This window comes from Anneissia japonica, unplaced genomic scaffold, assembly GCF_011630105.1.
Source record: "Anneissia japonica isolate Jap-2015-1 unplaced genomic scaffold, ASM1163010v1 scaffold287737_len543101_cov190, whole genome shotgun sequence".
Lineage (NCBI taxonomy): Eukaryota > Metazoa > Echinodermata > Crinoidea > Comatulida > Comatulidae > Anneissia > Anneissia japonica.
In genome coordinates, this window is record NW_022726340.1 from 1 (window position 1) to 27954 (window position 27954).

A 27954-nucleotide genomic window follows, 5' to 3' on the forward strand; every position below is an offset into this window, starting at 1 on the left:
TTAAAACAGAATCAATAGATAATGTTTTTATTTAAAAGCAGGTTTTGCACGGACGTAATTTTATTCAATATGCTGATTATTGCTATTTCATTAATCAAACTATCGTAAAATTATTATTATTATTATTATTATTATTATTATTATTAAACCAAAGAATTTTTACATTACGACGTATTGTTGATTTAATATGCTGAATCATTATTATTAATGGTATATAGGCCTACCTATTATATTTCAATAACTTAATCAACAATTATGTCATTAATCTCATTATCGTAAATAGGCCTATTGAAGCATTATTGAAGTATTAATTATTCACTAAAGCATTATTCGAGCAACTTTATTATTATTATTATTATTTATATATTATTTATTAATCAGATTAACATTGAAAACATGAATATGCATATGTGCATAAAATTATCGCAGAAAATAAACTTATAATTTATAAGATTATTTTTTTAACATAATCAAATAGATAACGTTTTTATTTAAAAGCAGGTTTTGCATGGACGTAATTTTATTTAATATGCTGATTATTACTATTTCATTAATTAAATTATCGTAAAATCATTATTATTATTATTGTTTGTTTATTTTTTGTTTTATGTATATGCCTAGGCCAAAATAATATATATTGTATACATTTAATAATTGAATTATAAATAATTATTTAAACTAATTGTTAAATAAATATAATATAATATTAACAATAATATAGGCTAAGCTAGACCTAATCAATTATTGATATAATAAAGGCAAATATTTAGAACATCATTAATACAACACCTTCATGACAGTCCAGCCCTCCAAATTTTGTTTTAATAAATAATTGAATTCACTGATATATTTTGATCTTCATTCATTATTATTATTATCATTTACTTTTTATTATTATTTATTTATTTATTTATTTATTATTATTATTATTATTATTATTATTATTATTAGTATTAGTATATTAGTATTAGTATTAGTATTAGTATTATTATTAATATTATTGTTATTATGTCTTTGCCATTAACATTATCATTGTTTCTCTGGTAGGCATCTTGTACAGGGACATGTTTTTGCCTAACCAGTCTCATTACGTTTTGCCATTACCGGCTAAACTTACGACCCTCACCTTTGGCCAAGTCCTACACTTAGATAATTAGGGCTAGGCCTGGGCCTCCTAACTGATTGGTATATCCATAAATCATAAATAATTAAATAATAAAAAAAAATAATTTAGCTTAGTAGTAGAAGTGTCATTATATTTGACGTAGCTACAGTAGCCTAGGCCTAGTGCAACGTTAAGATCATGCACTGCCCTCTCCCCCTCATTTTTTAAATATTGTATTCAAAAATCTTTATCTCCAACTGTTCAATAGTTTTGTGTCATGAAAAATTAGTTGTACAACATACGTTCTAATCCTCCCAATTTGATCGGGATTCTCCCAAATTTTCATGCAATCTCACGGTCTCCTAAATATTAGAAAATTCTCCCCAATTTTCAGAAATGAACCCCAAATATTAAAGATGGCTAATTATTAGCTTTTTGGTACCAATAATTGAGTATTTGTGTGCGGACTTTATCGATGATGTCGGCATAGAAAATCTTTCCGACTGTTACTACACCTCAAAAGATCAGAATGCATGCATGAACAAAACTGAGATTTTCAAAATTTTGTGGGTGGGGTACACTTCACCAGCGCACCTCCAGTCTCCCGAATTTTGAGGTCCAGGGACTGGCTTTAATTAATTTTTTTTATTTTTTCACTGGCCATACCAAATTGTTGAGTATTATTACTCATGAACAGTAAGCCTACTGAAGTAATTTTCATTCTATTTTGGTTTGTGTAGGTCAGATTCTTAGTTTATTAGCTTGACTTTTGTAAGGGCTAAAAAGGCCTTCATATTTTCAAGCTTATTTCTTTTTTCTCAGCACCCATACAAATATTGACTGCTCTAAATTAGGGGAACAGTGAAATCTAATGCCCCTCGGTGATGTGGAGACCATAACCTTCTAAGGGTGTGTTCGGACAAGAACAGGAAAAAGTTTCATAAGTTTCTTACTGGTATTGTATCTGCGGGTGGTCTGCTGGTTTGTGCAGATCTCAGCTTTCAAAAAAACCGTTAACTTCGGACGTAAAACCTAGGTATTATGCAAATTATGAGTTTCTATCAAGTTGCCCTGGACTCTTGCTTCACCATGCTTTAATCAAGAAGTATGTTTAATGCTTCTTCATCCAGGAGCTCAAACTGACCAGCTCCATGTTTGTTTATTGTCTCTCTGATCCATACTGCGGTCAAAGAGCCAATCTCTCTCATCGTAAAGGTCGCAGTCCCCTTGCCGCATGCATGTCATAAATTACAGAGCGATGGTATAGGCTACTGTAAGTTTAGTCCTAGTGATTACAGTACATTGTGATATGGTAAAAAAGTACATCATTTAAACGTGATAGTAGTTGTTCCCTGGGAACTATCATTCAACTTATGTCGTAGGAGTGATTGTTGAAGATATTTCCCTCTTTTTACCCAGGCAGATGACTTGAATTTATGTATGTGGTATATCTTACAGATATTTAATTATCTGATATTCCCGAATGCACAAAAAAATTACACTACACATAAAATACTGTACTTTGTTCCTTATGAATACTTACACTAATACCCAAAACCAATAAATTGCAGTATATTTGCTGTAAAATAATAATGATATAATCTCTGGAACAGCAATCAGTTTAATGGATAGAGAGTGAAACCACTTACAGTAGGATGGTAAGGTTGCAAAATGACCTTGAGATGCTCACTGTTTGTGAATGTGATGCTAATAGTATTAAAGATAATTATAGAATTTCAAGGGCTTAAAATAAGCTAGTTAATGTATTGTGCCTTTGAATTAATATTTAATGTATGTTTTTCGAAACATTATGTTATAATAATGGTATACTTCTAATAGTTTTTTTTTGTTAAATATAATCCAATACAGTAGTGCAATATTTTTTATAAAATTGGTTAAAAATAATAATAAAGTTAAACACAGATTTTTCAAAACGTTTGCATACATCGTAATTTCCATAGATCTGTAATTTAACCTTGTGAAATTTCAGAGTGCAAAACCTTAACTCAATTTCTCTCAAAAAGTGAGATTTTCAAGTTGTGTTGTTTTTCCATGGAAAGGCTCTCTGTAGTATCATGACTATGTAAATTTTATGATAAGAAATTTATTGTAAACAATTGACCATTTATTAAATATGTTGGATATTTGATTTTCACAACCCACTCTTGCAATAACATCAGTGCCTGCACACTTAACTCTACGTAGAGATCAAGGGTGCAGTAAAGATATATACTGATAGTACAGTAATGCTGTAAGTTATAATAAATAATGATATTATCGTGAATAGATCACGCTATAATTTTATTATTATCTCTGTCCCATAGCTGTCTGGAACGGTTGATGACTGTAACTGCGAGGTGCAATCTGTAGACACTTTCAATAACTACAAGATCTACCCAATATTACCAACCATATTACCTACTGACTATTTTAAATATTATAAGGTACAGTATTTTTGAACAAATATTTTCTATGTTAACCTCCATCCGCAAAGGAGGTTATGAATTCACTGCTGTCTGTCTGTTAGTTAATAACAAGATTACGTAAAAACTAATGCATGGATCATCATAACATTTAGTGGAGTGGTACATAATAATTGACACCAAGGTCAGGGTCTCGGAAATTCAATTATTTACTATCGAGCATAAAAGAAAATAATGGAATCACCCCGTGTATTCAGGCCCAGCAGTCAAGAAAATAATGCACCTGAATACGAAGGCCGATTACATTATTCTCTTAAGGGTATGCTGCAGTTTTGCCCATCACACATGGCCTGTGTATCATTGGTGTTCAGGCACAAGGCAGAGGTCTTGCGATACACGCTATGGAGTGACCGTTTATATCGTAATTACATGATTTTTGGGACTGCATAGTTGTACAGATACAGTACTAATGATATTTCAAATTTATATGCCACCAATTCTAAACCAATAATGATCAGATGTATTAGAGTAAATATTATTATCGCTTGTCCTAGGCTAACAATAACATACTGTACATTAGCAAACCAACACAAAGTCCAACATTCTCTGCTCTCTATGGAGTATATCTACGGTTAGTCACACTGCCATACTCAATGCTCAATCAGTGGGGAAACCTACTCTACTTTCTCTCATGTGCCCTTTTGAATGACAATTTCTCTTCGTTTTTTGTAGTGGGAAGTGATTTAACCTGGCATGATATAGCAAATTGTACATGCAAAATTGCATGAATTTGTACCGTGCAGTATTTAATAGTACCTGTATGTTAAAAATCTACAAAATCTATTATTAAAATAATAACAATATTATATAATAATAATAATAATAATAATAATAATAATAATAATAACACAACTGTAATTATTAAAGGTATAGAAAATAAAACAAGATAACAAGATGACAGTACTGTTCATAGTTCATAGTCCATTTTAAATAATAATAATATTAGTAGAGGTATTTGTAAATGACCATCCTACCTGAGAATACAAGGATAGTCAGGAGAAGAATCGGTCTCTTTGGTTACAGGACCCTATAAATCAAAGGAACAACTGTCACAGTATTGACAAAGTATGTATTGTCACAGTTCCATATGTGGAATCCGAATAACCCTTGATGCAATAAGATTCAAGCATCCACTTCTGTTAACCTAACTCTTAACTCTTAACTCTTAACTGACTCTTTGAAATTTTTAATTCCAACTAGATTTGTGAGATCATAAGTAACCTCCATCCTGATATTCGAAATTATTTCATTATATCTTTTAATTTTGATTTGTTCAAATGCAAGTTAAAAAAATATGTTAATGATTTTTAATTGTTCTATATTGTCTATCATTATTATTCCATTATTATTATTATTATTATTATTATTATTATTATTATTATTATTATTATTATTATTATCCATATATATATTTTTTTTTTCTGGGAGCAGCACATCTCTAAGATGACAGTTGTTCTGCTTTTGCTGCTCCCTGGCTCACCTGATTATTCCTTGTTTGTGAATTTCTGCTTTTTGTTTGTATTTTTTTAAATATTGTTAATTGTTTTGCCAGGATGAATAAAATAAAATAAATAATATACAGTATCCTGAATAAATCAAATGGTACTGATGATAGTTTTATATTTTGAATAAAGAAATTAAATATATGTTAAGGTTTAATAAAAAAATTAAAAAATATTTATTATTGTCTGAATTGGTAACTTTATATATTTTTAAGTAAATTATTAGGTTTCAATCAAAAATTCAATACTCAATATATATTTCCATTAGAATTATTAATATAAAACAGGCCTACAATAATAACATATAGTAATAAATAAGTGAAAAATAACCCCATTTTTTTCTTGCAAATTAAAACTCTAATATCATTATATTCTTTGCATTGGTCCATGATTTGGCTTGTGATCAATTTTTCTGTGTTTGTTTGTAAAGTACCAGTGAAACTGATACTTAAGAAATAATCTTATCATTATAATAATGAGATGGAAAAGTTAATGTGAGTGAAGTGTTTTTGGTTTCATTTTATGGTTGTTTGAGTAGTGGCGAGTAAATTGACATTGTAATTGACACTAGTATTTATTTATGAGGTTTTGCTAATGAGAAATTGATGTATTGGTTGTACAGTAGAATTTTTAATCTAAAACCACTTGGTTTAAATTAAGAATTCTACAACCAATAACTACATTAAAAACCTATGAACTTATTCGAAGAGAAGTTGATGTTTATCACACAATATGGATTGTCACTACAACCAACCTACTATGTGCATTATTTAATATTAGTACTGTACTTTTGACATCATAAGAGTAAGACTTGTAGACATTTTTATACCATGTTTTACGAACCTATCACCTGCCGATAATGATCATTTAATCTAAAATACAGTTAAACTTGCCTAAGTGGACTCAAATACTTATCTTATTTTACATGCCAAATTGTTGTGTTTTACATTAATTAAAGATCTGTAAGTCTAATTTTATCTAAGTCAAACAATTTTTTAGTGCCATTTTGGATTCGACTCTGGCAAGTTTAATGTAGTGTAATATCGGTTATGTCACCAATTAAAGTATGCCCAGTATTGGTTCTACCCAACGTATCTCTCAGGTCTAAACATACCCCAAACCTTAATACATTATTTTAATAGTAGATGACATCCTAAGACAATTTCATACAAATCCAGGTACTACTGTACTTTGCCTTACAATTACATACTATTACTATTGAAAATATTCTATTCAATTTACAGGCAAATCTGATTAAAGAATGTCCATTTTGGTCTGATTCTGCAAAGTGCAAAAAAGAGCAGTGCAAGGTCTCGCCATGTAAAGAGGTACGTAATATGGTGTGTTGGTTTCAGGTCCTAGTATGAATAGATAATTCCCAATCCAAAGCAGGTTCACCACAGTTTGTAGTAACCGTTCCTAAACATGTTCCTAGGCCTACTGTATATTAACTGTGTGATAAAAATGATGCTGAAGTATAGTACTGTACAATATTACATACACAGTGATTGGCTATGTAGGCCTGCACTACCGTATCTTGTAGTGCATACTATATTCATAGTATCATTACACTAATTCCTGCATGCATATGCTAATACTAATGCACTTCTGTGTAGTGTTCCAAACATAAAGTTATAGAGATAAGAGTCATTGGTTGTTTATTTGTATTGAACAAGATGCCTGTCATAGATTCAGCTTCTACTGTAAGATGATCCATCATTTTTACTTGTCTCATCAATTTAAAAATTAAAATTTTTAATTCAGTTATAGTTGTATGTTCGATCACCTTGTCATCAATTCCATTTTATTTTACTGTATAATTTATTTATAAATCAGTTTAACCTACTTAGCCACTTTCTGGCTAGACTAGATTAATATTTATTATCAATAATCATTATGTAAAGTAATAATTAGTAATGTATTGTAATCTTATCAACTGAAACTGTTTCTATGGCAGCCATGTTGTACAGCAGAGTATAGTCACGTAGCACTCTAATGGCTTTTTCCATACAAAAGGAGTGGAAAAATATTGTAATAAATTAGAGACAATTTTTGAGCCATATGGCCACCAGTAGCTTTTCAAAAAGACACCTTTATGAATTTCATACTGTACAATATGGTAGTAATTTGTTGCAGTATTTATTATTAATGTTATTATTATCATTAATTCATTATTAATAACATCAATGCCTACAGGCAGCTGTTGCAGTAATCATCGTTTCCATTGTTATCAATATCATCATTATTATATTTATTATATTAATTGCTATAATTACAAAATAAAAGCAAAGAAAAATAAGCCTACTTTGCTGGTACATATAACTACTGATTCCACTTCTCATTTCTATCTTTTTGTTTACAGGAGGATGTACCTTGTGGTTTAAGGAATGCTAAACAGAATAATGTAAGAACATTTTTACTATAAAGTCAACAAAAATGTTTATCACATGTTGAAATTTAATAACGAAATAATATTAAAGTACAAGAAGATAATATTAACTGTTAATCTAAAGAACTAGGTTGATAGGTTGATGTCCTTGGTTCTAAGGTTACACTCTTCAGTTGGCCCTAAGGCAGTTTCTATCTACCGCGGTAGACTTGTATGCAATGTGATATGCAAATTTTCTGCATACACAGCCTTGTGTCTACCGCGGTGCGGTAGATTAAGGCTTACCGCGGTAGAATAATTTGGCGACGCTCCCTAAGGACCTATGATAAAAACATTTATTAGATCACTTTTGCTGCTTCCATTTACCTTGTCTAGCATTTTTGAAATGAAAAAAAAAAAACCTAATTTATTGTGTTGTGCGTTCAAATACGGTAACTAACATGTTTGAAAAATGTGATTTTTATTAAATTGCTTATATGGTTATTATTGTTTTTGTAGTTAGGATACTTATATAACAACCAACATGTTTAAACAAGAGTGTTTTTTTTTTTATTAAATTGCTTATGTTTTTTATTTACTTTTGTAGAGCGAATCCAAGAAGGAATGTGCGTGTGATAAAGATGATACTCAATGTCACAGTCAATGCAAGGAAAATTTAGGGGCTTCAAGCAGTGCAGTGAGTTAACATTATGTTCTGTCTTATTACAATATCAATATTGATCATGTGATCCTAATCTTGAGTAAACAACATAGACAGTGCAATGATTCTACAGATGTTTGCTTAGTTGTCTGCAAGTTGTTTGATGTTAAATAATGTTGGTCAGTAAACTATTTCATTAATGTTTAAGAATAAACATGGAACATTGTCAGAATGGTTTGCCAATGCTCCAAAAGATATATATATATATATATTGATATTTTTCACAAAGTATAAATGCTAGGCCATGTATATCTGCTTCCAGATAAGTTATCTAGAGTTTTAGATCTGCATACTGAGTTGGACACGCTACAATTTTTAGGCTAGCTTAAATAATTCATTATCTTGTATTAATTCTAATGCCTGAAATACACTGAGAATGCTAAAATGAGTGTAAAATCACTGTCTTTAACAATTGTAATTACCTTTCCACCCAAATCACTAAGCCGTAACATTTCCTTTTTCTATACTTTTATGTTGATTGCGCAGTATGCCATAATGTCGCAGGACCAGCACTTGTTCTCTGTTACCAAATTGATCTATTCAATTAATTCATTTTAATTCAATCTCATAATTTTATTACAGATCATACCCTTTTTATTTGGGATGTAATAGTTTTTGTCTTTGAAATCAGTCTATACCTGAACTAGGCAGAATTCCAGAGAAGTCCTGAATTATGTAAGCAAATAACCATATTTACTGTTCAATTACCCATTAACAGTACTCGAGGGAAGCCAACGAAAAAAATGTTTGCTCGTCTGAATGCATCATTGAGACAGAGGAGGAAGAACGTCTGGGGGCGCTGGACAACAGTATAAGTGACATGAGCCGGGAAGCTTTCGAATCATGGCAGGTTCACGACGATGCAAAGCATGACTTCTGTGTTCCCGAAGGTAATTAATATCACACATGTACAAGAGATTGCAGCATAACAGTGTTACAGTAAGATTAGATGTGTTATCTATGTAAGGAAAAACATTTGCAAGGTTCCTTCTGTCTCCAAGGAGCAAATTATGTTGCGTATTGTGTAAGATTGTTTTGATGAGAGGGAAAATGGACAATTCCATTAACTGCCACCCTGTGGATATTGTTCTAAGGTCCAAAATAAATGGCAGCCATTCAAGAAACATGGTTAAAAGTTAACCAAGTTTGTGAGACATTTGCAAAATTCTGGCTGTGCCTAAAGTAACACATTCTGATTGGTCAGTTGTTAATCAATACAAGGTAGGGTCAATTAAAAAGATTTAATGATTATCATTTTTTTTAATTTGGATTAACAGATGAGTCATCTGAGCATGCTGAATTCTACGATTTGACCATCAATCCTGAGAGGTACACAGGCTACAAAGGCAAGGCAGCTCATCGAATATGGAACAATATTTACAAGGAAAACTGCTTCAAGTAAGTCAAGCACTTTTTACCCAGATTTTATAGCATAGAACACAAGGTAGGTAACCAATTTGCATCATGGTTTACATTGGTATAACTCCAGAAATTTGACTGGGTCCAACTAATCTGACGGGGTATGAACCATAGGAATCCCAGAGTATCTTTGTTTGGGTTGTTGAATTAATATTTTTTAAGTCAGGTCACTGTCAGTGGGGTGGGTTGGATGCAAAACTGCTTGGGTGTGAAAATATAGAATAAGGAACTAAATCCCTATTATTAAATGAAAAATGTATGGTCATTTTTAGTATTTTAACTAATTTAGTGGAACTAATTTAATGTCATGGGGAGCAGATAAATTTTCATCCCTTCATTTCTTGCCTTCCCCCAGCCTATGCCAATGAATGATCTGCTGTGAATCCATCTTGCAACATTCAATGTAAACAATCCTTAGCTACCTGCTGAAATATCATGGCTGACAGTGATTTTTGCCAGCCTTGTAACTTCGCCCAAGAGGCTCAGGACAGGGAAATATCAAGAATTTGTTCAGCCAGTTTCCCTACATCGTATGTGTGAAGTTGTTACTGGCTTTTCTAATATTTCGTTGATTATCTTTTCAATACAGGCCTGACCCACAAACACCTGGCTATGAAAACTTCCTCAATTCAAAGTCACTTGGAGGTAAGAACAAATAATAATTAACATAAATGTTGCTTGATTTTACCTTTTTATTGTTATATTATTATTGTTGTTAATGTTAAATGTTGCATAATTTGTTTTTACCTGACCTTTCATTACATGACCTATTTGATTATTGACCTGTTGTTGCTTAAACTGTAAATACACCTGTCAGAGAGCTTTGGATGCTAGAATGAAATCACTCATGCGTGACCATCCTGCCGAAATTCTTACATTCTCTGCATAGGTAGATTTGGCCAAATTGCGTCTTAGAATCTACACAGGAGAACTTAACGTTCTCGCATGAACACATGACTTTTAGTGACGTCATTACATTCTACATCCTACCGTTGTGCAATCGAAAGCTCCCTAATACATATCATTAATGTCATTACATGACCTGTCATAAGATGACCTGCCATTACATAACCTTTCATTACATGACCTGCCCTTACATGATCTGTCATTACATGACCTGCCATACAAGATTTGTCATACAAAACAGGGAGCTTACTATTGCACGACACGGTAGGACGTAGAACGCATTGACGTCAGTAAGAAGTCATTTGCGCATGCGAGAATGTTAAACTCTCCTTGTCACATGGATTCCTGGATGCAAATTGGCCAAATCTACATTGTAAAGAGAATGAGATTGAATCGGTTATAGTGTTGCGTCGTCGCACAATTTGAAAGCTCTCTATCTGTCATAACATGACCTGTCATTACATGACTTGTCATACATGATCTGTCATTACATGACCTTTTGTTACATGACCTTATTACATAACCTGTTGTCACTTGACCTGTTGTTGCATGAACTGTCATTGCACCTATCAGCACCTATTATTAAGTGATTTACATGATCTGCCATCATAAGATCTTTCATTACATCACTTGACCTGTTGTTTCATGACATGTCAGTTGTGAGACCTGTCTTTAGGGAGCTTTTAATGATGGTAGGTTGGACCTAGAATGCATTGACATCACTAACAAGTCATCTGTGCACGCAAGAACGTTCTTGTTGTTGCCTGGATTCTAAGATGCAGTTTAGTCTGAATCTATGTTTCGTCGTCGTGCAAATCAAAAGCTCCCTTTTGCATGACTTGAGGTTACATGATGTGTCTTTCAAATGACCTATAATGACAATCCCCTTTATGATTTGTCATTGCAAGACCTGCTTTTAACTTACCTGTCAGCTACTGTTCATTTGTTGCAATTTCTAATACTGTACATTGTCACTGTGTTTGCATGTGATGTTGAAATGAATATAAATACATTGTGGGCGAACCAAAAATTATGTGAAAGCTGCTGTTTGATTTATCATTTAAGGAATATATTTAGAAATAAACTAATGTTCTCATTATTGTTTTTTTGAAAAGTCATATTTTTGTTATATAGCAATTTAAGCAATTGTTGATGTTTTTATTTCATTATAAACTTATCACTTTGTCACCCTTTTTGTATTACTTTGTAAGAAGAAAAATTGTGTTTTTGAATTTAAAAAAAAATAAATGCTGATTAATATACATAATATTATTCATCAATTTTCTTTCCATTCACTGTTTATTTATACCCTGTAAATAACAACCTGTATAAAAACAAAACCTTATTACTACTGCTACTACTCAGCATTACCTCCCATATACAGTAGCATAAAAAACATGGCATTATTAATAGTGTTAAATATCGTGCAGCTGCAAGCAGCATGTTACAATATGGTACGACTCATTATCTGTCAAAATGCGCTTTTTAGAGTGCTTTAAAATGCTTTGTATCAACAAGAATAGATTGCTGTTGCCTTTTATTAAAGGCTCAAAATTTGATGCCACAATTTGTGTACAACATAAAAGCCTTTTCTAAATTTTATGTGAGCTAAACCATATGGAATTGTTTATGCAATTGTCTAATACAATAACAAAATAGACAGGTGTACTCCCACTATATTTTTTTTTTTGAATCGTAAGATATTATTTATGTTTTTTTTTAAATATTTAAAGCCTTTTATTCACTCCATTGCAGTGCATAGTACAATTGTTTGGCCTGTTTGTTTAAAATGCATGAAACCACAAACCACAGCAGTGCTGGCTCGGGATTGGGGCTGCTATAAACATTGTCTCAATGACTTAAACCCAATGTCAGGTTAACTTTTATGTGGCGCAAGGTTGTGTCCTTGGGCAAGACACTTTATCTACAATTGTCTCCCTCTACCAAGGAGTATAAATGGGTACCAGCATATCCTGGGATGGTAAAACAGACTTGCTGTGCTAGAGAGGTGTGATGGTGAAACCACCTCCACCCAACTACAGCCTTGCCCAGTCCAATCCAAACACCATTAGAGAGACGGGCACTCTTTTTTCAAAGATAATTACTTGATTACTTAGCACACCTGTCACTGCATGTTCATTGTTAATTCCAACTACTGTACATGTTTACCAAAACCCGCTTTAAACTGTATTTTCTTTTCTGAATAACATCAATGTTTTTTTTCGCTTTTCTTATGCCAGACCCCAAGTACCTTGCAGGTAACCCAAGTGCATGATCTTATGAGTGTCGCATCTTGGCTGTATCTTTATATCTTTTAAATTTAATTTAAGAAGTGTTTATTAAATGCATAATTTTTTTTTTTTTTTTTTTTTTGGATATGAGTTTGCATTTATTTTTTTGGTGGCAATAATAAAGTTTTTTTTCAGTAATGTGTTGTAGAATTAGAATTTTATTATAATTGTTATTATTGTTTTCATAATTATTTGATCTGGCTTAAAGTAAGTATATAGTTTGGTATTTTGGAAGCTTTGTAATTAAACCAAAATTTTTGACGATATTATTTGTGAGATTTCAGCTCTGTATAATAACATATATATTGTTTTGGGAGAAACCATTTTAATAATATGATCACTATCTTTGTACATTTTTATTATTTGTTTCTACTGTATATTATTCTTACTAGAAGGTGGTTATTTTTTATGAATGATTGCATTGTAAGTTACAATAAATAGTAGCTCTTGATGGCTTCAAAATTAGAATGAAACTTTAGTTATTGTAGCATAGCTAATGCTCGACCATGTTTACTCTCAATGTGTACACCCCCACATGCTCTCACCATATCTACTCTCTACGTGTACTAACCATGTGTACTATCCACATGTACAGTACTCACAATGTGTACTATCCACATGTAAACACTACTCACAATGTGTATTCTCCACATGTACCCACCATGTGTACACTCTACATGTACTCTCCATGTGTACTGTCCACATGTACTCACCATGTTTACTCTCCATGTGTGCTCTCCACATGTACTCACAATGTGTACTGTCCACATGTACTGTCCACATGTACTGTCCACATGTACTTACCACTTGTACTCATGTGAAATTTCCACATGTACTCACCATGTTTACTCTGCACATGGACTCTCCATGTGTACTCTCCACATGTACTCACCATGCGTGGTCTCCATGTGTACTCTCCATGTGTACTCTCCACATGTACTCACCATGTGGGCTCTCCATGTGTACTGTACTCACCACTTTGCATGAACTTACAATGTATATTCTTAAGGTCTACCTCCCATGTGTACCTCACAATAATATTCATTGCATTGGCAAATTGTGTCTATACCTGTCCAATGCGATAAAATGCCTCTGTCTAACCTTCCATTTGAAATTCCGCTGCGTACGTAGCCTGGCCAAACACTTTTCCCACAGGGCACTAGATTGAGTTCTTTATTTTAATAAGCTCTTTATTTATGGTTGATGTTTCAGGTCTTTGTCTTGAGAAGCGAGTGTTCTACCGTCTGATATCAGGCCTTCACAGCAGCATAAATATTCACCTGTGTGCAAAGTACTTATTGGCCGGTAATATAACTTGAGCGTTACTCTTTTTCTTTAATAAGTTGACATAATACATGGTGGTGAGAGATTGGGTTACACACATACAAGATTCATATTATTGTAATATTGCATTGTAAGCAATTCATTTTTCCCTTTAAAACATGTTGGATTTTAAATTATAAATACAATTGGGTTTAGAACAGTACATATTCAATCTGTAACTAAATGGGAAAGAAAGACTTTGATGTTTGAGATAAAATATTGTTTGTAAATGGAAAAGTAAAAAAAAAGGCATATAATCAATGTAATATACTCTTATTAATGAAGATTATTGTTCTTGTAAAAGCAATTAATATATTATCACTTGCTATGATATGGTTTCCTTATAGCTGGAGATGGAGCCTTTAAACAAGATGTATGGGGACCAAATCCGAAGGAATTCCAGCGTCGGTTTTCACCAGAGAAAACTGGAGGAGAAGGCCCATTAAGACTTAAGAACTTATATTTTACCTATCTAGTTGTTTTACGGGCCATTGCAAAAGCATCACCATATTTTAAACAAGAAACATTTTATACAGGTATTTTTATCTTAAAAAGACAGTTTAAAAATGTGACCAGCTCCTGCAAAACCAGACATTTGTAGGAAAATTCAATAGTGAGTTATTGGTAATATTAGATTCTGCATGAATTCTTCTTTATAACATGTGTTTATTTGATGGAAATTGGTTGAGTATTAGCAAAGTTATCAATACTTTAATTCATTGGGTATCAGCTATGTAGGTTTTGAGAAAACAGCTTCCAAAGATTCCAAAATCAATTGTTTATTATTTAGATTTGTCTTTTAAAAATAATTTTAATATGCTTTTCAGTTAGGCTTAGTGATTGATATATGCAGGAATGTTCTTCAATAGGCCTGTATCTTCTTTTATAAAATGCAAAAACATGAAATGTTCAAATTTCTGATTCTCGAACGTTTTGGCTGTTTGCAGGAAATTAGAAATTGCAACAAACAGAGGGTTTTGCTAGAGCCGGTCACAAACAATAATAATAATGATATTTTCATCTTTTTAAAAATTGTTTATTATCACAAATATGAGAATAGCTATAATCAGACTACATTTGATTAGCCTGCATGAAGTAGGGAAGTCCAAATTATCATTATAGAAGTGGTTTGGTGCAGTTGGTCAGAGGTTGGAGTTTTAATCACTCACTGTGCATTTGTACTTGTGTCCTTAAGCATTGCTTCTCTCCGCCGAGGAATATAAATAGGTTCTTATACCCTGTACAGACTATCAAATTTGATTTGACAAAAACGAATATTGTCATGACGACAACATCACATCATGACCATGTATAAGCACATCAATGCTATATATGGGCATACAATATTGTTTTGTCGATGTGACAAGAAAATGTGATAATTTTCGCAGGGCATTAGTGAGGTTGTCTGCTCCTATGCTGACTACTGCAGCAATACTTAAAACCCAATGGAAATATGTTTTTTTTATATATATATTATTATATATTGAAACTTTATAGGTTTACCTTAGGAATTATTGTCTGTTGGTCTTCAATATATATATATTTGCTCTTTGTTTTGTATTTAAGAAATTATTTGTGATTTTAATTCCTGAATAAAATGAAATAAAATGTGTACCCATCTCTAAAAAGAAAGGCGCTATATAAATAAGCAAATAAATAAAGAAATAAAATTATCATTATCATCATTTTATACTACCAAAATATTTGTGTCTGTCATTGATAATCTCTTATATAATTATTATTATTATTATTATTATTATTATTATGGGATAAAATTAGTCTGTCACATAGTTTTAATCTTCTAATCTTCATAGGTGTGGAAGCAAGAGACGTTGAAGTTAAAAATGTCGTTTTAAAAATCGCAATGCTAGCTGAAAAATTCCCAAACCATTTTAATGAGAGTGCAATGTTCACTGGAAAGGAAGCTCACAATCTTAAAGTAAGTTTTTTTTTATGAATCACATATAGTATTATTAAATTAAATATGGGTGGGTGTGGAACGAAATTATAATATTACTTAAATATTCTAATAGTTTCTTCTGGTCTGTTTATTATAGCTGTAGAATTCTTGTATCGATAATAAACCAAGCACAATGCAGTGACGGATTCAAAGGGAGGCCGAGCCGGCCCAGGCACCACCTAAATTTTTCAAAGTTATAGAAAAAAACGAAAATCATAATCAAATTTATTTCTGAGAGTGCCATTTCCAGCCGTCAGGAGGTGTAATAATAAGTTTTGCTTACTTCAGCCCCAACCATGTTGGGGCTGAGGTGGTTTACACTCTACATCTGTGAAAGTCCCTCCGGGCCTCCTCTATTTTGAATTTCTGGATCGGCCACTGTAATGGATTTAAACACAGCAAGCTTTCATCGTAGAAATCAACATGACCAATTCTGACAGGTAAAAAAAGCTGGCTCAAGAGGGCATTGTTCACACAGTGTCTGAAACAACGGATGTCAGCTCACATAGCCTGACGAAGTCATGTTGATAAAATGGATGAAAGCTTGCATTTTAAAGTTTACATCCATTTTGCTTAGTTTATTATCGATAAATCAGTTCTACAGCTTTAATAAATACTGTATATCAATAATAGTAAATTATAAAAAAGAGAAAAGAAAGTGCTTTTATTATTATTATTACTATTATCTTTATCCTTTGAGTTACAAAGGAAAATTACAGTGCTTTGTTTGTTGAAAAGAACTTGGGATTGGGAAATATAGGCAAGGGTTGTTGGGAGGAAAGGAAAGAAATGACAAGCCAAACACATAACAAAATGTAAACAATGAAATAGTTGAATTGATAAGAAATCTAAAATAAAGTGGAAAAAGAATTTAAAAAATTGAATGAGGAGGTAATTCAGATAAAAACTTGGTTGATATTTAAAAATATATAAAAAATAAATAAATAAAAATTAATTAAATAAATAAAATTAACCTGTTTTTTGTTTTGATTGCAAAAGATTTTCGTTCACTGTTTAAATTTTGTTCCGGCTTTTGCTTTTAATGTAAAGCGCATAGAGGTTTATAGCATTCTGTGCTATATAAAAATAGATTTATTATTATTATTATTATTATTGTTATTATTATTATTATTATTATTATTATTATTCCTTTTGAATAAGATATTACTATACTGAAACTGTCTTATAGAATATACAAGATATTCATCTTATCTTTGTATTATGATTTCGCTTTCAAAGGAGGAATTTAGGAAACACTTTTGGAATATATCTCGCATAATGGACTGTGTTGACTGTACCAAGTGTAGGCTATGGGGAAAATTACAGGTAATATTACACTAGTGGTTTGTGAATGAAATTTCTTTATTTTAATTTGAAGAAAGATATTATTGGAATTTATTGTTTTAGTTCATTATATCCATAAAATATTTCATACGTAGTGAATTGGCGCTGTATCTTTGTGCTTAATGTTTTTGCCATTCAAATTCTGAAAATTCCAGGAATTCTTTTCCAACTAAAAAATATGACTATACATCATAATGCATTAGAATACCCCCATTGCCATGTGTATTTGCCATTGGTAATTATTCTCTCACAGATAGAGTTTTATGCTTCATTTTCCAAATTTCAAATATTTTCATGTAATTGTAAATTTTAAACAATTTTCTTTATCAGATTCAAGGACTTGGCACAGCTCTGAAGATATTATTCTCAGAGAAAGAAATAGGAAAACCAGGAAGCTCATTTATGCTGAAAAGACATGAAATTGTAGCCCTCTTCAACGGGTTTGCAGCGTAAGTATTAACAAGTTCACACCTCATCACTGTTATTCTGGTCCTATTACACGGAATAGATTAGAAATGTTAACAAATATGAATAATATTAAATACAGTTCATCCTCCAATTTGAGACCACCTTTGGGACTTGAAAATTTGGGGTGGTCTCGGGGTTGGTCTCTAATTAGAGATCTAGCTTTGTGTTTAAAATATTGAAGATTGTTATTTGGGTCTTTGGAAATGTGGTCTCGAATTAGAGGGGTCTCGGATTTAGAGGGGTCTCGAATTGGAGGGTGCACTGTATGATTAATTTATAAACATTACAGTGGGAATGGTTTGGTTTCCCAACATCAAGGTCGGGGTTTCAATCCCTCTCTGTGCATTTTAATTGTGTCCTTGGGCAAGGCACCTTATCTGCATTGCTTCTCTCCAACCCAGGAGTATAAGTGGGTACCTGGTAAGGTTTTCAATGTCAAATGTGATGGTTAGCTGCTGCAATGTTAGGGAATACTCCCCAGGAGGGCTGGGTTTGTGTTCTAGGTGTTTAATCCAATAATCTGGGTAATAAATGAAGCGGATAGAGGCCTTAACATGAAGTCTACCATAATTTAGTCTCCCTCTAATCAAAGACCACTTTTTGTACCAGGTGTTTCCACGGGTCTTTAGCAACTTTTGGTCTCTAATTAGAATAATAAATATAAAAGACATTTCTTAATTTTGGACCATGGCAAAGTTGGAGGGGTCTGTATTATTATCCATAGTAGCTCTTGATTAATCTATGGTTTTTTTTTTGGTTTTTTTAAATTTGTTTTCAGATTATCCTATAGTGTAAACCAAATAGAAGAATTTAAGAAGTTAACAAGCAAGCCTACGACTGGAAGTAAAATACCTGTAAGCAACATGAACGGGTCTTGGTGATGATTTATTAACAACAACAATCATTTGAAAAGGACCAGTAATATGGATGCAAACCAATATCAAGTTTCAATTTTTCGTTATCTGAAAAGAAGTAACTGTAAGTCAAGGGAGGGTGGGGGTGGGGTGTATACTACCTGCGTTGTTATTTATGTATATTTAGATATTTTGATGTTCTCTTTTCTTAATGTGTATAGGAATACTATACATCGGTTTCATATAATTCCTTTCCAGTCTCATAAAGACATTTAAAATTGGATCAATTTGCCTGTAAAATGGTCAGTTAATTATTATATATTTTTTTAACTATTATTATGTTGATACTGTTTCTGCTTTTGCTGCTGATGTTTTTGCTGTTGTTAATATTGTTATTAGTGTTGATGTTAATATTATTATCTACTTTTAGTATGCTAATATTAATATATTTATTATAGTTATTATAGTTTATTATAGTTATTATAATTACATTTAATATTAGTTTTCATTTTAATTTTTTTGAAAAAAACAAAACAAGATATTACTAGTATGTTTGATCACAGCAAATGTTTACAAATCATTTGCTGTTATTGTAAAAATAAAAAATAATAATATTGTTATTATTGTTTAATTATCTGTTTAATTATTGTTAATACATATTTTAATGCTAATCATAAGTTTATGTTGCAATCTAGATTGAAATACGTACATAAGCCTAGCTTATGCAAGATTAATTCAACAGTACAAGTAATCAAATTAATATTAAATTTAATATTTTTAATTAATTTAATCACTATAAAAATAACTTTTTAAAAAAAGTTTCTGCTGTTTACTATGCATGTCCAGTATTATCTGTACTTAAATCAACCAAGCATTAATGAAATATGTCGTTATTTTTCTAAAATCTGTTCTATAGGTATTCTAGGTAATCAATAGCTTAGAAATATATTGAATGAAATTGTGTCTTAATGGTTGACCATGCCCATTAGAAGCATGTTGCTACAACAATTTGGGCTTTCAATTGAAAGGGTGATAATTTGAATTTAAAAGCTCTTAATGCACAGTGCTTGGGCAAGCCACTTTGTTACATATCACACACAGTAGTGGTTAGTGGTGGTTCTGACAGGGGGTTAAACATGCCTGACAATGTGTAACAAACCAAGAATCTACTGCTTCTGGTGAAGATCCCACAGTAAAGCTATTGGTAATAGAGAATTGAATTTCATGGTTTTAGTTTAGGCATGCAGGAAATTCTTAATATATTTCCTCCATGGTTTAGGGTGTTAACAATTTTTAGACCGCAGTATTAGGAATTGAAATGACGATAAACTTTGGTTGTATTGGCAAATTAATATTTTTAGTCTATTGGTCACAAGAATCGGCCAGTGACAGGGTTCAATGCTTACCCACTTTCTACTGCCACATTCACTGGCATTGGTACCTGGTAAAGTCACTTAGTCTTAGTTTAGTAATCAGGAATTTTATGGTGGACTCCTGGAAAGCCCAGGGCAGCTGCAGTGCGGCACCACTGCTTGTGCTTAATTGTCCAGTGCACTGGGAGACGATCCCTGCTTTTTTCCAAAGAGTGTATTATGCCTGTACTGGTACATAGGATGTAAATTGTGAAGTTAAAATTGTCTCATGACTAGGAATAGTTGGTTTTTGTTTATGCATCAAATGTTCAATGTTCAATGTTTATTTTCCACAATTCAACAATTCAATAACATTATGCATATAATAATATAATATAATATACAGATATAATAAATCATCAAAGAGTTGGAATTGATTTGTGGAGGAGGCTATATAAGCTGATTAGATTTGTCTGATCAGCTTTAAGCCATAGGCCCCTTACATGACAAAAGTTCCAAATTTAAGAGAAGCCACTTCCAGGAGGTTAGGTTAAATGAGCTTTATTAACAAATGTAGTTTTATTTTGCTGCTTGTAGTTACTGCAAGGAGATGATTGATAATAAGGTAGTGAAAACATGTAAACATGAATTGTGTAGTTTCCATAGTATTTTTGTAATGCTTGCTGGAGTGCCAGGAGATTTCTGCAGTAGTAATAAGGCATTGTGAAATAGATATACTGTAATGGAGTGAAGGTGTGGATTGTTGTGGCTTACTATCCAATACTAGAGGATTTTAAGTTCAACTCCACATGGGCAGATCCAGAATTTTTTAAATGGGGGAGAGGGCCACAACAGTTTCAGAATAGATAAGTGAGTAGCACATACCATTGATATGCATTTAAATTTTAAACATTTTTGTGGCAAAACAGTGAGGGGGAACATGCCCCTAGCACCTTACTGGATCTGCCCCCTGCCTCATGAGATTTTGATTATATAGCATCACTTCTATCCCATATGTGCCGAGCCACTTGTCATTGAATGACAATGAGAAAAAATATAAAGAATATAGTTATATAAGAACTAAGTACAGTAGTATTATTTTATGCAGTATATTATTTTAATGAACTTTGTTCTTGTTATTTTAATGTTCCTACTTTTAAAAACTAAGACTTATGAGCAAAAAATGGAGCATGTCAAACCAACACACCCAAAATAGGGTTTGTGATTAAACATAAGAATAAAGTTTATGTCAACTTTTCATAAATTTTTGATTAAATTAATAGTTTATTTGAAATTGAATTGGTGGTGAATTTTTTTTATTTTTGTGTTTCATTGTTCATCCATTATGTATACAGGTCTCCCTCTAATTAGGACCCCTCTAATTAAAGACCACTTTTCTGTGGTTGTAAATTATGAACTGTCTTTTATATTTATTATTCTAAAGAGACCAAAGTTGCTACAGACCATGGAAACACCTGGTCCCAAAAGTAGTCTTTAATTGGAGGGGAACCTGTATTTAATTAAACCAACTGACACACATGAGCATTCAGAGATTATCATTGTCGGTGCTATAGCTGATATTGCTGCTATGGCTGCTGTTATATTATACAGTATCATCATCACTATATTATTTTCAATACTGAAGTTTTTCTTATACAGTTCAACATCAATAAAAAAGAAATAATCTCAATCAATTAAATAAGAGTAAATTAAGTTTTTGTATTGAATTTTCCTAAGTTTTTCTTATACAGTTCAAGATACACAAAACATTACTGGCATTTTTATTTTAAGGATACGCTAACTGGTGAAATTCAGAAAAACTGAATTTATGCTATGTTAATTTATTACCAGGACTCTTTAACATATGCAGGCTCCAGGCTCTGTGGGAGAACAGATATCCTGCTGAACAGGTTCCCCAGTATAAAGAAAGAATACAACTACTACTACTTTATTTTTAATTAATAAGTTATAATTACAAACAGTACAGTATCTCTCGCACCTAATCAAAATGAAAATGTACATCCTCGAATCTAGAATATAACTAGCTATTTTCATACCTTCTACTATTAAATGACATTAGTCTTTTTTTTTTTTAAATTAAAATACAAAATTAAATAATGTGAGGAAAAGCAGGTAAACCTGACTACAATAATATTAACGTTAACGATATTATAACGATTATATCGTTATTTATTATTTTTGCCGAGATTTTTCAGAAAACTTGACCCGAGGTGGATGGGTCACGGCTGAGTCATAAATATTTGGATTTGGGTTGGGGCTAAAAAGTTTGCGGAATGGGGCACTACATCAATAAAAAAGAAATAATCTCAATCAATTAAGAGTAAATTAAGTTTTTGTATTGAATTTTCCTAACTACTTATAAGATCTCAGATTTATAAACTTCATGCTGTAACATTTTTACAATACAACCAGGCCTATACCATAAAACCTCGAATTGAAGCCCAGTGGGCTTAATCTCGAGATAACGCCCATCTCGAATTGAAGCCCCCTTCTTTAACATGGACTTCTTTTCAAGATAGCATAGGCTTATTTTCGATATAGTAGAGTACATACACTGTACATAAATTTCAGAAAACAAAATAAATTAAATACAAGCTTGGTTTATAAAGTAGTTTAGGTGATTTAATGCCAGTGAAATACACTACATGATATACAGATTGATGTTACAGTGGCCTTATTTATTGTTTTATAATACAAATTCACAAAATTTACAGCATTCATTTTGAAAAGAAGCCCCCCCCCCCAACTTACTTTGCAAAAGTAGTCTAGAAAAGAAGCCCATCTCGAAAAGAAGCCCATTTCAAAAAAGCCCATCAAAAGTTCGCAAAAAATACAGAAGCAGCCCAGGGTTTCAATTCGAGGTTTTACAGTATCAATAAAAAAAAAAAATATCAGGTCAAACAATAATGATAAAAAAGCAATATCAAGAATTGCGTTTCTCTACTAAAAAATACCAAATTTTAAACTTCAGGCTTAATAATAAGAAGATAAGAAACGTTGATGTCTAATAGGCCTACATATGATTAATATATTATTGATTTGTTATTTTGTAATACTGTTAAAACTCAATACTATTTTTCGCTGTTTGCCGGTGTGGACCATGTGCTTTTGTTTACATTTGAGGTCACCAACCTATGACCTGAGAGCGTAAACAACAATCGTATGCTTAAAATTTCGCGCGGTTGTTCGTCGAGTGTTAAGGCAAAGGAAAAAGTTTTGAACGCTGATATCATGTCTGTATACATTGATTCTAAAAGATTTGCGGAATTACCGACTACTGATATTCAAATTCTTCCATGTGAAATTTGCTGTGATGGGGATGCAAGCGTTTCCACTCATCTAAAATTAACTTCTGGCCCGCCATCTATCTGCTACGTCAACAACACCACTGGAGCCGTGACAACTACTCACGCGATCACATCCCCTTCAAGGCCTAGCGAAAGTTACAGTAGTAAGTAGGCTTAGGGCCTAGACCCACCTTGTCTAAATGTATACAAATACAACTATTTGGTCATTAGTCAGTAGATACTTGTTGATAGAGTAGAAAAAAAAAACATTGCCAACCTCTGGTTGTATTTCAAATCACGTAATTCAGGAACCAGTTTGGTCGCTCTTCTTTTTAAACCTTTTCCATAATCTCTAGGCCCTAGGCCTATATCCTTTTTTAATAGAGGCCTGGGGCCTTAATCCCTAGACCCTAGTAATAATTTATTAACTCAGTGACTTAGGGACAGTGTAAAAAGGGCGCATTCATAGGCCATTTAGTTTGGAACATGACATGCTAGGTCACAATTAGACTGTGATTTAAAGGCTTAAAGAATTTGTTTAATAGTATACTCTACGACGCGTCTATCTCCAATACAAACCTATCGCGTCAGTGTTTAATGAACTCCCGCAGACCCATGTGCATAAAATGATTTGCATAGTGATTTCAATAATAATTTGCATATTGATTTTATTTTTTTGATATTAGGTTCATCATTTAGAGGCCGACCTCTGTGTGGAAAAAGTACTGAAGTTCCAGAAGGCTTTGCAGGTATTTAAACAGCTTGCAACAACTGGAATTTTGTTTTAAATACATAAAATAATTCAAAAATATGTGTTCCTATTCAGTAATTTATTGTGTTGAACATTTTTTTTCCCAGGTGTTGTCTTGAAGGAATCATGTAAGCCATTTTCAGAGGATGAGGTATGACGTTTTACTGTATTGTCATTGCAATTATTATTGTTATTGGTTTTTCCAAAATTATTACAATACTGTACAGTATTATTGTTATTATATTATCTTCAGATTTTAAATCAATGTTTAGGATATTTTGAAAGGTAAGCCTGTGTAATACTGTAGTCTGAAATGAGTGGGCTAAGGCAATGTGTTTCCCCTTGGATCTGTCTAGAAATCACACATATCATCTTTTTTAATGCATAATGGATGGTACATTTTATTTTGTTTAGGATCGAGTTGTAAGTGTTGAGAAGAAGTTTGATAGCTTGATGTACTGGAAACTGGATGGTGAGCCCTCTAACAACGATGTGTTCATTAAGGCTTTGGACTGGATTGCTATAGCTGAAGCTGTGAGTGAAATTAATTAATATATTTATTTTGTCATTTAAATAAGACTAAATAAATAAAATAAAATTATTGTGTAGGCCATGCCCGACCGATCCAAGATGTTAGAAATTGAGGGTCTGCATTTTATTTATTTTTTTTCTCGAATATAATGAAAAATATTTTTTAATGAGCTAAAAAGGCTAGAATAGGCCTGGAATTGCGATGGTAGGCAATGCAACAGTGTTATGCAACCGTTTTGCTCTTCAATATAGATTGATCAATGATCTTTGTTGTATTTTTGTGTATTTTCTGTTTTAGGCATAAACACATTGGTAAAAAAAAATAAACTTTTCCTACCGACCTACGCATTAAGTAATTACTATAGTAATAATAATAAGCCCGAGTTGCTAAACTTGTCATGTTTCCACAAATCTAAAAACTGACTGAAATAACTTTTTTATATTTCAAAAGATTCATTCTGATGTTGGAGCAGAAGACCCAGAAACGCCGTCAAGTGTTGATGGCCTTAGGTGAAAGCTAAACAATTATAGCAAAATTCTGTTACATGAGGAACCAACAATAATACAGATTCATATCTGTTTGCTGCCCTCAACACCAACTGGTCATGTAATGTAGTTGGATTTATATAGCGCTATCAAAGCCTCAATGCGCTTGAGGTGTGGCATAGCTCCTACAGTATACTTTTGTATAATAGGTTGAATTGGCATGGAAACTTTCGTCATACTTTGTAGCATGGTCTGCTAGTTAATATCAACTGGATATTATTAAAAAAGAAAAATTGCATATTTGACAGGATCAAATAATTTATCAACCTCTAATGATATATCAAAAGAATTCCAATTTTTTTCAGATTTGCAGTATATAAATAAACAATCCATAGATTCACTGCCATTCAATTTACAGCTCTATGTAAAACATATAGTAATGGTATTATTTTTGTATCTTTAATGTCATGGAAATTAGTTTTCAACTAAAAGCTAATGTATAGTACAAAGTAAATCAAATATTGAATTGTAGTTTTCAAGTTGATTATGTGTAATTTATGAGGTCAGTCAACAAAACAAGTTTATACAGACAAAGATTTCTGTGCAGTATTTTGTATTCTGTATTCACTTAAAATACTTCACATCTTTATATTACAAAACAAAGTAATACTGTATACACAAGTGTATTTTCCTATTAAATAATTATATTCCTCAAAAATGCCTCAATATTTACTGTGTGGCCTATAAACTAGTTGTTTAACTCTTCCACAGGAATTCCAGCCACTGAGTGTAAAATATTCTCCAATCCTTAACAATCCAACAGTTACAAGTAAAGAGGAGGCAGGCACATGAAAAAAAAATTTTTGCAAAAATTTCTTACAGATCATGGATCTTGAAAAGAAACCCATCTCGAAAAGAAGCCCATCCAAAGTTTGCAAAAAAAAAAAAAAAAAAAAAATGAAGCCCAGGGCTTCTATTCGAGGTTTTATAGTATCTTGACATGCAACAGTGCAGTACATCATCGTTACTTATCATCCGATCAGATTTAGGCTAGAAATTCAAGGGGAGTGTAAACATTATCTCCTACATGCTCGGCAATCTCTTGATTTCCTGCAAAGAATAACATTAAAGATTGACTTTATCCACCGTACAATATAGGAAAACATCCTCTCTATTTGCAACAAAACTACCAATCACAGAGACACAGCTCAGTAGCTGAGGATGTTTAATTTCAACAGACCAAGTAGATGAATGAAGCAAGCAAACTTACTTGCATATTGTTCATCTTTGTTTCTTCTCCAGCTTGGCTTTTCATTTTCATCCACCTTTAACGGTTTTTGGAAGGCATCTTTATTGGACTTGTATTTCACAAACGCTATTCCAAAAATAGACCAAACTGAGGCAGCATATATTATGGCGAGTCGTTTCTTCAATAGTTGTGGATCTTTCCTTGAGAAAAAGTTTCGAATTTGTCTGATAACCATGTTTTATGAGAGCACTGGATGTCAACCTGGCCTAGAAATTATCTGTTGAAGGCCTAGAAATTTACTGTTGAAAAAAATACAGTATTATGTACCATATTACACTTCTATTACTGAGGATGCACTCTGCACACACAGAACATACACTAAAGAAATGTTATAAATAGGATTAGGATTCCTGAAATCAAGTTGTTCCATGTGAGGTTTTAATAATCAACAACAATATTTTACAATTCTCACTATAGTATAATAAATAAATTTATATTAATATCATTTTAATCCAATTGTACTATCATTAGCAAATCAAAAGGTCATGGTTCAACACAGCTTCTATTTATAAGTTACAAATTGGCCAAAGTTGCAGTACTGTAATGTATATGTTGAGTCACTTAACCACTAAAAAGGTCCAGCAGTGCGTCAGAATGAAAATTGGACCTATAAAGAAATTTAAGCCCAGGATTCCATCCGCCAAAGTAGTAAAATCACTTTATTTGCCAATACATTAAAATTTCATCAGTAAAATTATAAATTTTTTTTTTTTTCATACAAAATATAAACAAAAGTGGCAAAGAAAGAAGCAGAACAGAAACCCTAGGTCTTGCCTTTAAAATGGGACAAGCAATGGAATAATAGGCCTAGTCATCTAAAATACCCCCCAGTCCCAGCAAGGCCCTACAGTACTATGGGCCTAGGGCCTAACATCCTAGCCTAGGCTAGACTTTATAAGTTTTTTAGTCTCTATTTATTTTCTGTGTCAAAAAATGTTTTGACCTTGACCAACTTACACTTTGGCATACAACCACCTACCCTCTAGCAGCCCACAGAGAAAATAGTATGTACTCTATGAGCAGCCTAGCCAAGGCCTTATAAGCCTAGTTTATGGACGCCGGGCAAGAAGTGCGGTCACAGACAACAACGCAGACCTGGCTTGCCAAACGGCTCTAGCCTAGTACTAGTACTATAGGCCTAGCCTAGCTAGGTCACTAGTACTAGTAGCTAGGCCAGGGCCTAATACCCAACTTAGTACTGCATGCTGGATGGGTGGTGGTACAAACAATTGTAAGTAAGCTGCGACTTTCTATAAAAAAATATTTAAAAAAAAAAGATTTTAACCCTGCTTACTTGCTACATTTTCTAGGCCCTAGCAAAGAACTTAAATAGCAGAAGAATGAGCTGCTCCGCGTATTTGCATTAAAATCTATGGAACATTCGCCCTCCTGCGGTTGCAGTAAAATTTGAACATTTTACTAAGTGGAGAAACTAAAGGAAACAAGCAAACAAGAGCAGCGCCTTTATTATTT

General features: G+C 32.4%; 2 protein-coding genes and 1 long non-coding RNA gene across 4 annotated transcripts; 2 read left to right on the forward strand and 1 right to left on the reverse strand.

Moving 5' to 3' along the window:
• Positions 1-3429: 3429 nt before the first annotated feature.
• LOC117113098 (ERO1-like protein alpha) lies at positions 3430-21395 on the forward strand (the record flags this gene model as incomplete). 2 transcript variants are annotated; one of them, XM_033256329.1, is given in 14 exon segments in its annotated part: positions 3430-3549; positions 6335-6418; positions 7453-7494; positions 8066-8155; positions 8898-9069; positions 9457-9577; positions 10188-10243; positions 12745-12762; positions 14008-14100; positions 14466-14654; positions 15933-16057; positions 17318-17404; positions 17753-17871; positions 18669-21395. In XM_033256329.1, coding segments are annotated over 14 exon segments (1419 nt in total), but the record flags the coding sequence as incomplete, so codon positions are not given.
• Positions 21396-23018: 1623 nt separating this feature from the next.
• LOC117113107 lies at positions 23019-25398 on the forward strand. Its single transcript, XM_033256351.1, has 5 exons — positions 23019-23568; positions 24091-24153; positions 24263-24306; positions 24570-24689; positions 25138-25398. The coding sequence occupies exons 1-5, from the start codon at positions 23280-23282 to the stop codon at positions 25198-25200; spliced, it is 579 nt and encodes a 192-aa protein (XP_033112242.1). The 5' UTR covers positions 23019-23279; the 3' UTR covers positions 25201-25398.
• A 136-nt stretch (positions 25399-25534) lies between these two features.
• LOC117113108 lies at positions 25535-27899 on the reverse strand. The gene is made up of 3 exons (XR_004446151.1): positions 27776-27899; positions 26443-26720; positions 25535-26282 (listed from the first exon to the last, which is right to left on the reverse strand). It is a non-coding gene; the product is annotated as an uncharacterized LOC117113108 (long non-coding RNA).
• Between the last annotated feature and the right edge of the window lie 55 nt (positions 27900-27954).

Excerpts from the sequence above, each read along its gene's own strand:
- LOC117113107 (XM_033256351.1), top strand. The coding sequence starts at position 23,280 with ATGCTTAAAATTTCGCGCGGTTGTTCGTCGAGTGTTAAGGCAAAGGAA. Across the intron at positions 24,154-24,262 it reads AGTTCCAGAAGGCTTTGCAG|GTGTTGTCTTGAAGGAATCA; the intron begins GTATTTAAACAG and ends TTTTTTTCCCAG. Across the intron at positions 24,690-25,137 it reads GGATTGCTATAGCTGAAGCT|ATTCATTCTGATGTTGGAGC; the intron begins GTGAGTGAAATT and ends ATATTTCAAAAG.